The 16,152-nt window shown below is 45.3% G+C and overlaps 1 protein-coding gene across 6 annotated transcripts in view; it reads right to left on the bottom strand.

The window, feature by feature from the left end:
• The window catches only part of MYO18A (myosin XVIIIA), a 278,083-nt gene that overhangs the window by 76,061 nt on the left and 185,870 nt on the right, over positions 1-16,152 (bottom strand). For all 6 annotated transcript variants that reach the window (XM_030185913.1, XM_030185915.1, XM_030185909.1 and 3 more), the window contains 6 exons: positions 10,576-10,641; positions 7,579-7,707; positions 4,431-4,574; positions 2,502-2,591; positions 1,904-2,023; positions 1,262-1,373 (listed from right to left, as the gene is read on the bottom strand). In XM_030185913.1, coding sequence (XP_030041773.1) covers positions 1,262-1,373; positions 1,904-2,023; positions 2,502-2,591; positions 4,431-4,574; positions 7,579-7,707; positions 10,576-10,641 — 661 coding nt within the window. The remainder of the gene's footprint in view (positions 1-1,261; positions 1,374-1,903; positions 2,024-2,501; positions 2,592-4,430; positions 4,575-7,578; positions 7,708-10,575; positions 10,642-16,152) is intronic.

The raw sequence follows: 16,152 nt of genomic DNA, 5'->3' as shown, positions 1-16,152 counted from the left end.
TGCCTGTATCTCATCCTGTGCAACGGACTGAAACATTGCTTAAATTAGGTACCTAATGCATTATATTGATTGCTCAGACTTGTTTGCCTTCATAATTGCTCTTTATTTTGTGGTTAAGCATTGCTCCTCTAGAGTCATAATTAATACTGGATATTTATTCGATCTTGGCTGTAGTAACGCCTAAGCCTCTACTCATGCTCTGCAGGTCCAGTACCCCACTAAGTTCAGGCATGTACCCTGCTGTGTGTGAGTGAATGCCCTCTGAGCTCAAGTGTGCATCCTGCTCCATATGCAAGTAAGTGTGTCCAGCTGAGTTTAGGTGGGCACCTTATTCTGTGTGCGAGTATGCCTCATTGAGCTCTGTGTATTACTGAGCAGTCCCCACTGAGCTCAGGCAGATAGCCTGTTCTGTGTCTGAGTGAATGTGCCCTCTAAGCTCAGGCAGGTACCCTGCTCTAAGCTCAGGCATATACACTGCTCATCTGGTGAGCATGACCTGCTTCATGCTTCTTGCTGTTTTGGCTTAGATCCAAGTAGAAAGTCTGAGCTATGAGTTGAAGATGGTCCCTTCTTGGCCTTTGATAAGTTGGATATTATTTGGGAGGGAGGGGTTTAATGGCCTAACACTCAACCTCCTGGGGATGCAACAATGTAAGGACCATTGCCAAAGTCAAATAATAGAATCTCCTGCTAAAATAAAGAATGCTTTTTTGCTAATGGCAGCATTTGGCCCCTAATTCTTGGTTTCCCACTTTGCCTCTCTTGATTCTTTCCGCCTAGGGATGACCCCTTCAGAACCTCTGGGATTTGCTGCACGTGCATGTGTGTTTTGATGTGTTGTGTTTTTGTTTTGTGCTTTCATTTCTATCCTGTCAATATTGGTGTTCTTTTCCAAATTTTATATGAATTTTTATTGTTGTAAACCACCTAGATTTCTGACTGAGTGGTATATTAAATGTTAATAAACTTGGAAACTTTACATAGAAATGGAGTGGAGGAGTAGCCTAGTGGTTAGTGCAGCAGACTTTGATCTGGTTCAATTTCCACTGCAGCTCCTTGTGACTCTGGGCAAATCATTGAATCCTCCATTGCCCCAGGTACAAATAAGTACCTGTATATACAATGCAAACCGCTTTGAAAGTAGTTGCAAAAACCACAGAAAGGAGGTATATCAAGTCCCTTTCATCTCACACTTATCTGTAAACACAAATACTCTATCTATAGCCTGCACCTCATTTCTGCCACAGGAAGAGCGACTTACCTGTGTCTTCATCGTCTAAGTCACCATTGAGCTCAGCTGCACGGATAAGCCGCACCTCCATCACCTCCATCTCCATGGACTCCATCTGATTTCTCAGGACATCATGTTTAGCCTAGGAGGAGGAAGCAGAGCAGGAACTGAGAAAACATCATACCAAAGGCAGGTGGGCATCAAGGATCACAGATACAGCACACCAAAGGCAAGAAGGTAGCAGGGATGGCAGACAGTGTACCAGAGGCAGGTGGGCAGCAGGGACCACAAATACAATGCACCAGAGGCAGGCAGGTAACAGGGATGGCAGGCAGCAGCAGGGACAGCAGATACAGCACACCAAAAGAGGCAGGAAGGAGTGCAACACCCCACTGGACACACTTTCTACTAGCACAACATTGATCATGTTTATTTAAATATTTAAATATATTGAAAAGGAAATAAGACCTTAGGAGTTCTGTGCTATATTGAACTAGCCCTATGCAAATTCTGCCCAGAACTCCCCACCACATGAGACTAGCTCCATATAAACCCTGCCCAGTGCTTTTATCACCTAGTAGAAAGTGAAAGAGACCTTCCATCATAGGGAAAGTCTCCAAACCCATCTCTAGCCTGATCTCCCAGGAAAGGAGATAGTTATGAAATATTAACCTGAAGGTCCTTCATTTCTTTCTCCACTCGCAGTCTCTCTGCCGTCTCTGACTCCAACAACTGGGAGGCCGACTCTCCCGTGTTCCTCTCATCTGTCAGCTCTGAGGTCAGTTCTGTGATCTGAGGAGCAAAGAAAAAGCAATCAGAAATACAGTAAGACCCCTTAACAAAAGAGGAGAGAGAAGGTAACCTGAATGCAACAGCCAGCTAATTCTCTAGGGGCATATGTAGTTCTCGTGTACTTCTTATACAGGCAAAAATAAAGAGAGAGGGACTGCATATTACAACCCCTTATAACAGTTCTCCTGTGAGCATATTTAATAACCCTCCACCTTAGAGACGTTCTGTGTGTGTCTGTATGAACGCCCCTTGCTATTCTTCTGAGTATTTGTACTGGCTTTCTGTCCCCCTTTGCCATTCTCATTTGAATACTGGTAATGCTTCCCCAAAAGCCTTTTCCTCGTAAGCATCTATAATTCCCTCCCTTCCATAAGCAAGTGTGATGGACTCTTCTCTTGCTGTTCTCCTGTGAAAAGTTCTAACAGCCTCCCACCCTGTGTCACCTGTAGAAGACTGTGAAAACCCCTTTCCCCCTTACTCTGCTCTCCAGTCGGTCAGCTCCCAGTCTAAGTTCACTCCTTTCCTTCTCAACCTTCTCTAGTTTGCTACGAAGCTGCAGGATCTCCTCCTGTTCAGAAAAGTAAGAGTATGTTAGTCCTGCACATTAGAACACTTTCCAGGCCACTACAGCACCATGATTCCCTGCCTCCAACTTGGCACCATTGCAGTGCAGTGCCAACCAAACCTCCACCTTGGTGCCACTGCAGTGGCTCCGGTACCTTCACCTGTGAGCCACTGTATTGTCACACCTCCATCTCTGCGTCACTGGAGCATTGCACCTTCTGAACCTCCACCTCCATGCCACTGTAGAACTGCATCTCCCATACCTCCACCTCCACACCAGTGCAGTGTCAAGCTTCCCACACCGCCACACCAGTGCAGTACTGTGCCTCCTTTACCTCTACCATTGTAGTACTACACCTCCTGTACCACACTGTTCCCACCACTGTTCTGACTATAGAAATATCGGTACTTTTCTTACACAGTGTGTACTGCATCATTACAAGCACTGTGAAAGAACTCTCTCACTCAATCAAGTTCCAGTGTCCTGTAACAGACAAATGCCTCTCATCACTCTCGTGGCAGATATGTGAGGGTAAAAAAATGATTCCCTTTCACATGTGTCAGTTCACAGGTGGTGGCTTCCTCAGATAGTCTGGACTTGACATGGATTTTGGAAAACTCACAAGAGGAGGTTACTGGGAGAACTACACTTCAAGCCTCCTTCATTTTTCTTCAGCATAAGGAAGCTGTTGTCTTTATTTTAAGGCTAAAGAAATTTTGCTTTAAGGGGGAGAACACAAATTTTTCCTGACATATCTAGATGGACCCAGAAAAGGAGGGAAAGGTTTCTGGCTTTGCACCAGGAAGTTATTATTCTAGCTTGCAAACTTTACTTTGAGAATTCCCTGTAAACGTATGATTTGGGTTGAGAAAAAGTTGTGCGTATTCTTTGAGCCCTCCCAGTTATGATTTTTCCTGGACACAATTTGAGTAGCAAGCCAATTAGTACCAATAATTGGGTGCTAACAATTATTGGCCTGCTAACAATTATTGGCCTTAATTGGCAACAATTTGCTACCTGCTTTTCTATAAAGATGCACACACAAATCTTTTAGCACATAACTGAAAAGGGACGTGGCCATGGGAGGGGCATGGGCAGGTCAGGTGCATTCACTAAAGATGTGCACAATATTATAGAATTCAGGGGATCTGCACCTAATTTACACACAAGGATCTTCATCATGTTTCAGTAAGGCACGGATCCTGGCGCTACGAGCTATTGTATAAATGGTGCCCAACTCAAAAGTGCCGTTTACAGAATTGCGCTCAGTGCGTATTTTTTAAATGTATTTTCAGTAGCATTCTACTCCATGTGAATTTCTTTTTTCCTTTTTCAGCTTCCTATGGGCATGTTTGCTGCCCCCACTATTGTGGGCTTTAATTGAAATTCCATTTATGTTTCTTCTCTCCCCCCTCCCCTCCACACACACTTTTTTCCTCTGACATATGGAGGCATTATTTCATGCTGACATTGCTTGTGTTGGGGTGAAAGGAGAGGAACTCTCTCTCACTTTTTCTTTTATCAAACAAGCGCACGTTTGCCTCTTAGATGCAGGGCAGTACTAGGGTGCTTTCCTGTCCTAAGCACATCAACAGCTCATCACCAGCAGGGGGCAGTGGAAATTTCCCAATTCCTCACAAATCAGATCTTGAGGACATAGAATCAGTATATACACCTCAATACTTCCCACCAGTGCAGGCAGGAACCCGCTTGCTCGAGTGTTATTCACTAGCGCAGGGTCTCTGCCCGCCAGAATCTACGGCATAACATCAAAGAAGTTAATGTTTGCATTACTTGTGCAGCCGAGAAACCCAACCATGAGACAATACATGGGATACTTACGTCTTTGCCTCGGATCTGGTCCTCAGTCAGCTGGACTTCGATAAGTGGCCGCACAGTAGTGAAGAGCTTCCACCACGGCCAATCCTTCACACCCTTATTCTTCTTAATGTTTTTCTGTACACAGCGGATTGCCAGAGCCTGGATCTGAGAACAGGAGAGAGAAAAGCGAGATGAGCATAAAGCCAGATGAGCATAAAGACAATAGGAATCGAGTACAAAGACAGAAATGCTGGAGGTGTAGGAGGGGACACAGGACTGGAAAAATGCCGTATTCTGGCATCCAACTAAACAAACACCAGTTAAGGAAGTGGAAAACCTTAGAGCAGAAGAGCAAATGCTGAGTGGCCCCACTCACCAGACATGTGACCAGTCTTCTGTCCAGCAACCACACCTACCAGTAAAATTAATGAACCTTGTGCACAGGAGCCCACCTACCACGGACATGGTGGGCTTTGGGCTCAAGGGCCCCATTCTATCAGCAGTAATGACAAACCTTGTGACCTAGGGCCTCCACCTACAGTAAAATAGCAAACCTTGTGCTTGGGTGCCCCACCTACCAATGAATAATCAACCTTGTGCTCAGGTGCCTCACCTATCAATGACAGGATGAGTCTTGTACATAAGAGCCACATTTTACCGGTGAGGTAAAAAGCCATGTTCCAAGGGCCTCACCTATCAGTGATGCAACATATTCTATGTCTATTCTGCTCTGCAACAGCAGAATGACGTGAGTCTATGCTGGATGATTTGTGAGAAAATGGGGGGAAAAAACATTTTCTCAATGGTTTCTCTGCAATGAGCTTACTGCCTATAGCCTCTGAAATATTGGGGATCCTGAAGGGAATATGTAAGCAGCCAATATACATTATGATGGGGCAACCTTCCAAGATTACAGACAGGCACATAACTTATTTTTAAGCAGAAGCGGACTTATGTCCTTCTGCCATCACAGGGCAGTATTAGTCACATTCTACCTCTAACCTGCTGAACCATGCACTTTCTCATTACTAAAATCCACTGTTATCAGCTCTCTGATTCTTCCAGGTAACCTATACTTGCTTATCCATGAAACCTAATCTTGCTTAAATGTCAGATCCCTCTGAAACACCTGCTTTATGTCCCCTTTAAGCAGCAGAGATGTTGGCACAGCTCTTTTCACCTCTCTTTTCTAGTTAGATGCGCTCTTAAAATGCTGTGCACACAGTTCAGCACCCTGGAGCACCAGGTGTAGCACAGCTCAGAGATCTTTTCAGATATTATAATTTCTTCTCTTACAATCTGACACTAATAGAGCAAAGCATGGCTTGCTAGTACAGTGGTTTTGGGGCTGGCTGGTCATTTTGAAAAAAAAAAATCAAAGACCCAATTCTGAAGTTTGACTGTGAGTTACTAGGCTATGCTTCGTAGCTGCCATAAGCTTTCTCCACCGACCAATATGTCCTAGGCTCAGGTTCTGAATCTCAAATGCTGCAGAAAACCAGACTGTTCTTTCTTCTTCTTTCCTGTGTCAGAGGGAAAAGACTTGCGATTGTGCAACATTTGCTGGCTGTGGTGCTTATGACAGAGAAAACACAGCTGTACAGTCCAGCTCAGTTATCTCTGCAGTATATCAAAATGATGACACAGCCATAAAGAGAAGAAAGGTCTGTGAAACTGGGCTTCAATCACTGCAGGAAAATATACAATGCTAGAACAGAGTTTATTTGATTCTGTAACACAGTAACATAGTAAGTGACGGCAGATAAAGACCTGTATGGTCCATCCAGTCTGCCCAACAAGATAAACTCATACTTGATATGCGATACCTTATATATATACCCGAGTTTGATTTGTCCTTGCCATTCTCAGGGCACAGACTGTATAAAATCTGCCCAGCACTCTTCTTGTACTAAAAGTTCTGAAGCTAACGTCGAAGCCCCTTAAAAGTTACACTCAAGCCCATCCCTATCTATTCAGTCACAATCAGGGAACAGATCGTAGAAGTCTGCCCAGCACCGGTTTTGCTTCCTAATTACCAGCGTCGCCACCTAATCTCCACTAAGATTCCGTGGATCCATTCTTTCTAAGCAGGATTCCTTTGCGTTTATCCCACACGTTTGAATTCCATTACTGTTTTCATCTCCACCACCTCCCGCGGGAGGGCATTCCACGTATCCCCCACCCTCTCCAAGAAAAAATACTTCCTGACATTACTCCTGAGTCTACCCTCCTTCAACCTCAATTCATGTCCTCTAGTTCTACCACTTTCCCGTCTCCAGAAAAGGTTCATTTGCGGATTAATACCTTTCAAATATTTGAACGTCTGTATCATGTCACCCCTGTTTCTCCTTTCCTCCAAAGTACTCTTGGGTTTTAATTCCAAACAGTTTAAAAATCATAAAATAGCTGAAGTCATAAAGCAGCTGATGGTGTTAAAACAACCCTTTATCTCAACTATGACCAAAGGAACTGCAACACCGTCTTGAACCCCAAAGGGCCATCTGGCAACGCCTTATCCTTACAGAAGCTTATCCCTATGCTTGGTTTTTGCCAACTCAGACCCCCTCAGAGCCTTCTCCCCCACCACTGTGCCTCCTTACAAACAGCAGTACAGACTCAAGACACAAACACTTTGTATCACTTACCTCACGGTCAAACGGAAAATAATATGAATTTAAAATCCTGGGGTTGGGGTGCGGGCCCAAAACAATTTGACAATCTCCCCCTAAGTATCACCTTCTTCCACAGTCATAGTCCAGACTCGAAGAAGGAACCTAGTATGTTCGCTGCTAGTCTGGCAGTGAAACCCCAGACCTGCATGCCAAGTTTGAGCAGTGAAAGCATTGCCGAGGTGTAGACAGCAGCAGGGCATCTTCAAGCAGTGAGCTTTACCATTTTAGGGAAATCATGTGGCAACTCTACAGATGCAGTGTGTGAGGTCTCTGCCTCTTGTATCTGAGCGATTGTGGAGCATCGTGGCAGAGGGGGACCTCCACTCATAGCAGAAACTGATGAGGTACATCAACCAGGCTGGAACAGCTCATTGCTATGGTATGAAAGATGGGCAAACAACAATAAACCCTCTCTGGCTGCCATTACTGTTCTCCCTGTGGGGACACAGACAGCACCCCCCCCCCTTCCCCCTTGGCAGGGCAAGCAGGACTCTTACCTTTCGTTTCTTAAAGTGTTGTCGTGCCAGATACCCTCTGCAGGCAGCTTGAAAGAGAGTAATATTCCTGCAAGTCTGCTGGTCTCTGTGTTCTTCCAGTTTTGCCAAAGTGCCTGCCCTAAAAAACACCTGCCAATAAGAGAGCAATACATCAGACAGTATGAAAAAATACAGATCCACCCTGCAGATCCCAGGCTCTCCACAGCTATAAGCACAGGAGGAATTACGGAGCATCATCTCAGTGATGTAGTCATCAGTAACCACTGAAATCAAAACACAAACACACCACTGAACGATGTTTTCTTTTACTTCACATATCGCAGGGTGGGGAAAAGATCAGTAAATGTAACTCACCTTGAACTACTACTGAAAAAGGTGTGAGCTAAATCTGAATGAATGAATAAATAAACAAGAGAGCCTCAGAGAGTAAGGCAGGTATATAGCATTACAATATCTATATCCTTTGAAAAGTGCATCCATTTGCATGACACATTATAAACATGTGAAACGTCTCTAGTCAGCTATTTTAAGCATGTGTGAGTGTGCGCACACACACACACACACTGAACAAGCTAACATTACAAAAATGTTTCCCCGCATACCACCTTTTCTGGAACTTCCAATGTCTTCCCAAATGTTTAACATTGTGGAACCTTAATTTATTATTAATAAATTGTTAGATTATTACATTCTTGATATACATCAGACTCACAGAAACAGAAGCCTGCGCGACCACATTGGTGATCTGCAAGGGCAGGCTTCTACATGGAATGTTGCTAGTGGAGGAGTAGCCCAGTGGTCAGTGCAGCGGACCTTGATCCTGGGGAACTGAGTTCGATTCCCACTGCAGCTCCCTGTGATTCTGGGCAAGTCACTTAACCCTCCATTGCCCCTGGTACAAAATAAGTACCTGAATATATGTAAACCAAATTGAATGTAGTTGCAAAAACCTCAGAAAGGCGGTATATCAAGTCCCATTTCCCTTTCCCTATTGGAGATTCTAGATGGAATGTTGCTACTATTGAGATTCTGTTGCTACTATTTGAGATTCTACATGGAACGTTGCTATTCCACTAGCAACATTCCATGTAGAAGCCTGCTCTTGCAGATCAGCAACGCGGCTGCGCAGGCTTCTGTTTCTGTGAGTCCGACATCCTGCATGTACAGGCTTCTACATGGAATGTTGCTAGTGGAGGAGTAGCCCAGTAGTCAGTGCAGCGGACCTTGATCCTGGGGAACTGAGTTCGATTCCCACTGCAGCTCCCTGTGACTCTGGGCAAGTTACTTAAACCTCCACTGCCCCAGGTGCAAAATAAGTACCTGTATATATGTAAACCGCTTTGAATGTAGTTGCAAAATACCACAGAAAGGCAGTATATCAAGTCCCATTTCCCTTTCCCTCTCCTCTGTCCTCTCCCTGCAGATGTGGCACTATCCCCTGGGTCTTCCCTCCGTTGTGTCCTTTTCACAGGAAACTGCATCAGAGGACACGGCCAGGGGAAGACCCAGGGCTGGCTAAAGGCAACTTGTCATGCTACTGTGCTGCTGCTGCTGACAGACATACACTTGACTGTGGGGGAGTGAAAGAAGTGAGGGAGCAGTGACAGACCTGAGGGGAGGGCGGGAGGAGAAGGGGAGAGACTGGACTTGGAGAGGGGGGGTGGAGAAAAAGGCTAAACCTGTAGACCAGGTGAGATCAGAGGCTGGGTATTTTGACACCCTTAAATCACCAGCGCCCTGGGCCAGAGCGTAACCTGGTCCAGTGGTTAAGCTAGCCCTGGCGACTGTACTCTAGCCTCAGTTCAACCTCTTTGGACAATCATTACGTTATGGACTCACACTACAAAATGGCTCAGTCAGGCTCAGAAGTCCCTGCTACACAAATGTGTTGTGGATGAGGTGGTTTTAACATCTTCAGAGATCAGCAGGAAGATCAATTTCCTGAAAGCCAAGGGCATCAAACCCCTTCCTCATCCTCTTGCTACTGAAATCAAGTGTTATGGTTTATTGATGTTTGATATATGTATGTCAAGCAGTTTACAATTATATTATAAAAATAGCATAGGAAAAGAGTTCCAATCTTAGATAAGAAAGAACCTAAAAAACCATACATACATAGCAAAAATTAATTCATATATTCATTATAGGGAAAAGTATAAACCAATCAGCAAACATGCATTCCCAAATCAGAAAATACAGACATACAACAGATTATCAATTCTGTCATTTGTTGTGCAGTAATGCTGTCCCTTCTATGATCTAAATGGTCTACATGTCTTATGAGGGTGTTTCCGGGCACACGATGCCTGGAAAAATCTACAGGATATGAAGCAATCTGTGATGCTGCTAAGCTCTCACCCTGCCTTCTAATGACATTTCTGTTCCTGGGGATGCCACCAGCACAGAGAGCTCTTGCAACTCCAGAATACATTCTTAAAATGAAGCAGGGTTGAGTGTCAGCTGATTGGACATTGAGCTGAGGGGTTTCCTCCCATCGCCGCTTGAGGTTAGAAAGGAAACGGTTTCACCAGTGTATCATAAGAGGGACATCTTCCTCCAAGGCAGCAGAAAAAATTTGCCAATGCTGACGGTCAAGAAAAAGTTAAACATGATGGCAGAATCTTTCCTCCAAGCCAACTACTTTATGTTGTCCATCTTTCTACACACCCTGGGACACCAGCCTCCCATGCATACTTGGCTCTCTTCCCTATATACACCATGGGCCCTGACCCTCACTCTGGGGCATCCTCTGTACAAAACCGGTTCCAGTGAGAAAGAACCTGTAGAACCCAGGACCACTACTCATCCAACTTGAGACAATATGTTAACCCAATTCCACTGCTAACCCAACTCAGGTCCAACTAGATTCAGCTCCAAGTGGTAGGTGAGCCTGGGCCCACTGCTTATCTGACTTAGACCCATGTAATCACTGAAGCCAGGTCTGCTGCTTTTCCAACTCAGGCCCATATGAAAGTTGGACCCAAGTCTACTGCTTACCCGACTCAGGCCCATATGGTAACTGCTCTTCTCCAGATCCAGAAACTCCAACAGCTCCTCCACCGCCTGCAACAAAGAGAGGAGAGAGTCAGGGAGCGCAGCCAACAGAATGCTTTAACAGGGTGCTTGGAAGAATGCCAAATTACAGCACTGGCCTCAGCATATCAAAAAAATAAAAGGAATAAAAGTGCTATGTTTCAGAAATGCTTTGTGAACAGAGGGTCCTGAGAAACATCAGCCAGCTGCACAGGTAACTCAGCACAAACAGCCACTGAATAATGTACACAAACACCAACATAACCCAAAGGTCACACACTTATTCTCAGGTCCACTCTGCATAAAGTTAGAACACAGCCTTCACCTAAACTCCATATCACAATACAGCAAGGGATCTGCATGTCACCTGAGACCCCTAAGAAGAGAAACAGGTGGACAGGGAGCCTGGCGCCACTCCAGTGCCACAACACATGTACACACGCACATACACACCTACAGCCTCACACATATACTCACAGGACCAAACATGCATGTGCGCACACACACAAACATCATACTGTCATACATCTATTAGGAGACAGAATAGATAAAGCAAGCCACTCAAACAGCAAAGAAAGCTATTTTTTCCCATATTATACTACAGAATGGGAGCCAGGAGACTCTGTTTCTTTCCACTGCCTTATTAGGAAGGGAAGGCAACTGCCTACCTCTGCCTGCTCACCCTGGGCCTGCCAGAGAATCTCTTGAATATTCTTAATAAGGCTTTAAGGCTTTCTGCTTACAGACAGATCATCCCAACTTCTGGACAAAGAAATTGCACTTGATGTCATGGCAGGATACAATCATCCCAGTTTCTGGACAAGGAAATTGCAAGCTTGTTGTCAAGGCAGGATACCATTTTTTAGATGGTGATATCTTGTTTTATTTGCTGATTTTACATTATTTCCTCTAACATTTTGGTTCTAGTGGTTTGTTTAGAAGTGTACAGAACTATATTAAGTTAGTTAGGTGTTAATGGCCAGACCTCTTGAAAGGATTCTGGGTCCCGCCTACTCCACTGGCTGTTTTTCTTATATAGACTTGGGGGGGGGGGGGGGTAATTTTTCCACATGCAAAAAGTACTTATATGCTCACTACATGTAAGTATACCTAGGAGCACTGCTGGGGTACAGCAGGGGCAGAACTGCAATGTACACATCTATTGTATTAAATATGCTTTGGAGCAGGTGTAAACATGTGCATCAGCATTTATGCATTCCATGGGTTGGTTCTGGGAGTTTATTTTATAAAAGATATATATGCACTTATGTTACCTTTATGAAATAGGCACCTTTTAAGGACTCACTGTTATGAAAACAGGCCCTTAGAGGGTAGAGTTTTACATTCATTGGCCCTTGTGAATTTGGGGAGATTATGTAAGATGATCTTATGTCCCTTGAAAACCCTATTTCTTCTCTTTGCTTCCAAATGACTCCACTTCACAGAAACCTATTGCCTATCTTGTCTAGACTGTAGTCTCACTGGAGCAGGGATTGTCTCTTCTCTGTGCTGTACACTGCTAGGTACACCTTTGTAGCATACTATACAAATGTTTAATTGTAACACTAGTAGTAATTATAATGTGAAAACTTTATGCCATATTCTTTGAATCTGATGTTTGTAGGATTTAGCTGGCAAGTCTTTGTTTCTATAAACGCTGGTTCACTGGTTAGCAATAAGAGAAAGCAGGATTCTGCTTCTCAGTACACAAGCTTTTAAGGAAACATCTGTCACCGAGAATAAGCTGTGCATTATAAATGAAAACTGGGCAGAAGCAATCACTCTTTCCTCACCTAGAACTGAGCAACTAGCAATCCCTCTGCAGAAATTCGTAACAAATTTGCTGCCCCTTTGTTCTTCCAAAAGCTCCAGGGCAGCCAGGAGAAGTCCTGGGAATGACAACCCCCTTCTAAGAAAAGACCCAGAGCTGAACCACCACACCATCATTACAAAGGTGGCTGCCACAATATCCTACAGTGAATCTGCTGGCATTGATAGCAGTCCGATGATCTCATTCTCATCCTTCAGATGGACAGAACTAAAACAGAAACATGACTATTCGCCCAGCATCTGAACTCACCAGAAGCAAAAGCAGTTCAAAGAGTGAAGGTGATGGTGCTGCATTACCATTAGGAAGCCAGTATAAGAGAGATCAGGGCTTATGTGACTCTGTCAGGACTGCCCAAGAAATGAAAAGGGTTCTAGGATTATATTTTAAAATGGAGTCCACATCAGAATGCAAAGGGAAGCTGGAGCAGTCAGATTTATTTTACAACTTAATGTAAATCAGACAGCACACTAGACAAGTCCCTATCCCAAAGAGCTTTTCATCTAAATGGAACCTGAGACAATAGAAGGCAAAGTGATTTGTCCAAGGTCACCATGAGACAGGATTTGGAACCATGATCTCCTGGTTCCCAGCCCACTACTCTCTCTACTAGACCTTCTCCACTCTCCCATGCGAACAATAGAAGGAAAGAAGGGCAGGCAGGAGAAACAGGAGAAATAACTGATTGAGAAAATGCTGACGGGCAGAATAGGACAAGATGAAAAACAGTGACAACAAACAGAGACAAGAACTGCTGGGTGGAGGAGTGGGCAAACAAGCAGGAGAAACCAGATACAGAACTGCTGGGAAGGAACAAAGGAATTTGACTGTAAGTGGTACCAACATGGTAAATATTACATGAAGCTTGGGGATCAACTCTCCAGACAGCAGTAATAAAACAAAGCACATAATTTTACACTGCCACAAATCATAAAACACTTGTCTCACACCATTGCCACACCATCCCTGCACCAGACAGAACAGAGACCCCCAGAGAGGCAGGACCTAAAGGGAGTCACAGAGAGCTGCCCTTCCCCAGAAGAAGCAAAACCTGAAGGGAGTCACAAAGCAGTAGACTCCCCCCTCCAAAGAGGCAGGGCCTTAAGGGAGTCACAGAGCAGAGACCCTCTCCCAAAGAGGAAGGGCTTGAAGGTAGTCACAGAGGAAAGACGGCACCCTGGCAAAGAGGGCTTGAAGGGAGTCACAGAGGAGAGACCCCCCCTTCAAAGAGGCAGGGCCTTAAGGGAGTCGCAGAGACCCCCCCCCCCCAAAGAGGCAGGGCCTTAAGGGAGTCACAGAGCAGAGACCCTCTCCCAAAGAGGCAGGGTTTGAAGGGAATCACAGAGGAAAGACGGCACCCTGGCAAAGAGGCAGGGCTTGAAGGGAGTCACAGAGCAGAGACCCTCTCCCAAAGAGGCAGGGTTTGAAGGGAATCACAGAGGAAAGACGGCACCCTGGCAAAGAGGCAGGGCTTGAAGGGAGTCACAGAGGAGAGACCCCCCCCCCCCCCCCCGGCATGGGGGTAATTCTATAATTTGGTACAAATTAGCACAAATTTTGTTACCAAATTAGGCACTCCTACTTCATTATAGAATACTAGCGCAAACCCTCTTTGGCATGCCAGAAGTTAGGCGGGATCACTTACATCAGGTCAATGGCTGGTATAAGCGGGCACACCTCGAAGCGCCAATCAACGCATGCAACTGAGAGTATATAAGTTGTGTGCATTGTTTCGTAACATGCTCATGCTCCGCCACAAGTATGCCCCCCCCCCCCGCAGTTGTGCACTACCTTAGAGAATAGCACCTAGTGCACATATGTGCGTCACTGCTAATTATTGGTGCCACTAACATGTGCAACTGGAATGTACTTCTAGGTGCCCGCCTATAGAACTGCCTCATTTTTTTTAAACACATGAATAAGTGCCAATTCCATCAAGCTCCACCTATTCTCAGACCCAGGCTTATGCATCTTACTGCATAAAAGTAAGCGCTCTATTTCTGTGCACCTACTTTTTATGCATATATACTCCTGGGCAATTTTATGAGATCCCACTGGAGTGTTGAAAACATGATTCTATACACTCAAGTCACTTATAAAATTATCTCCGATGAAAGCAATTTTCAAAATGCATATTTATCCAGGTAAATGGGCTATTTGAAAATTACCTACCCTCTCTGCAGGTCAAACACATGCTGATGATTCTTAAGTTTGTCTGGTTGTCAGATCTATCATTCTGTTTTAACAGCAGCTGCTGTTTGCTACCCCTCCCCCACCCCCCCAAAAAAAAAATAAAAAAAAAGCCATTGCCCTAGTTCCCCATTAGGAAAGTTGTTTTTTTGCCATAACAATAGTGATGTGATATGACTGCACTAGTGAACTGCCACAAACTTCCACCCCACAACCAGAAGGAATTCAACTGGCTGATCATTAACTTGCATTTTACAAAACAGGATAACTGGCTGGTGGGGATGGGGAGGGACAACAAAGGGGGCTATAACTGATGCTAAGTGAAGAATCACTTGTCCATCTAATACTGTTTTGAAGTGAAGACTGAGGAGATTTCCTTACACATACTGAGAGTTTCTCTATGCCTCAGGCATGCCATACTTCACATGCACACAGGAGGTATTATCACTTCTCTGCCTTGTGTATATATACATACATTTCCAATGAGTCAGGCTTTCCTAGCTACAAGAAAGATTAGTTACAGCACAGATGACAAGGCATTTATCTAGTCAAGTCTCATACTTGGAAAAGCTGCCAAGTCTAAAACAATCATGGCATTTATACAGCCCGGAAATAACTTTTACAAAGCAATAAATTCAATCAGTACCCTCTCTTGCATGTGGCACCCTGTCCTTTAGGCAGTGTCTGCTTGTGCATGCGGCAAACCCTCTTGCAGACTGTATTGTCTTCTGCCTGAAGTGCTCTGTCATGGAGGCAGCACCTTTTCTTGCCCACTGCACCTTGTCCTAGAGGGTGTCTCCTCTTGCTTGCAGTGCCATGACAGTTCCATTTCCTCCCCATTGTGCAGGGTCCTTAAAACAGCACCCTCTGTTGCCCAGGATTCTGTGACCTGGAGGCAGAACCCTCTCCTGCCCAGGATTCCCTGCCCTGATGGCAGAACCCTCTCCTGCCCAGGATACCCTGTCCCAGAGGCAGAACCCTTTTAGTAGCACTCTAGAAATGTTAAGTAGTAGTAGCAGTACCCAGGATTCCCTGTACTGACAGCAGAACCCTCTCCTGCCCAGGATTCCCTATGCTGGAGGCAGAATCCTCTCTTGCCCAGGATTCCCTGTCCCAGAGGCAGAACCCTCTGTTGCCCAGGATTCCCTGTCCCAGAGGCAGAACCCTCTGTTGCCCAGGATTCCCTGTCCCAGAGGCAGAGCCCTGTTGCCCAGGATTCCCTGTACGGAACGCAGAACCCTCTCCTGCCCAGGATTCCCTGTCCCAGAGGCAGAATCCTCTCTTGCCCAGGATTCCCTGTCCTGGAGGCAGAACCTTCTTCCTGCCCAAGATTCCCTGTCCTGGAGGCAGAACCCTCTTCCTGCCCATGATTCCCTATGCTTGAGGCAGAATCATCTCTTGACAAGGATTCCCTGTCCCAGAGGCAGAACCCTCTCTTGCCCAGGATTCCCTGTCCCAGAGGCAGAACCCTCTCTTGCCCAGGATTCCCTGTCCCAGAGGCAGAACCCTCTGTTGCCCAGGAT

Source organism: Microcaecilia unicolor, chromosome 13 (assembly GCF_901765095.1).
Source record: "Microcaecilia unicolor chromosome 13, aMicUni1.1, whole genome shotgun sequence".
Taxonomy (NCBI): Eukaryota; Metazoa; Chordata; class Amphibia; order Gymnophiona; family Siphonopidae; genus Microcaecilia; species Microcaecilia unicolor.
Note: the sequence above shows the minus strand (reverse complement) of the source record. Positions and strands in the feature narration are given on the sequence as shown.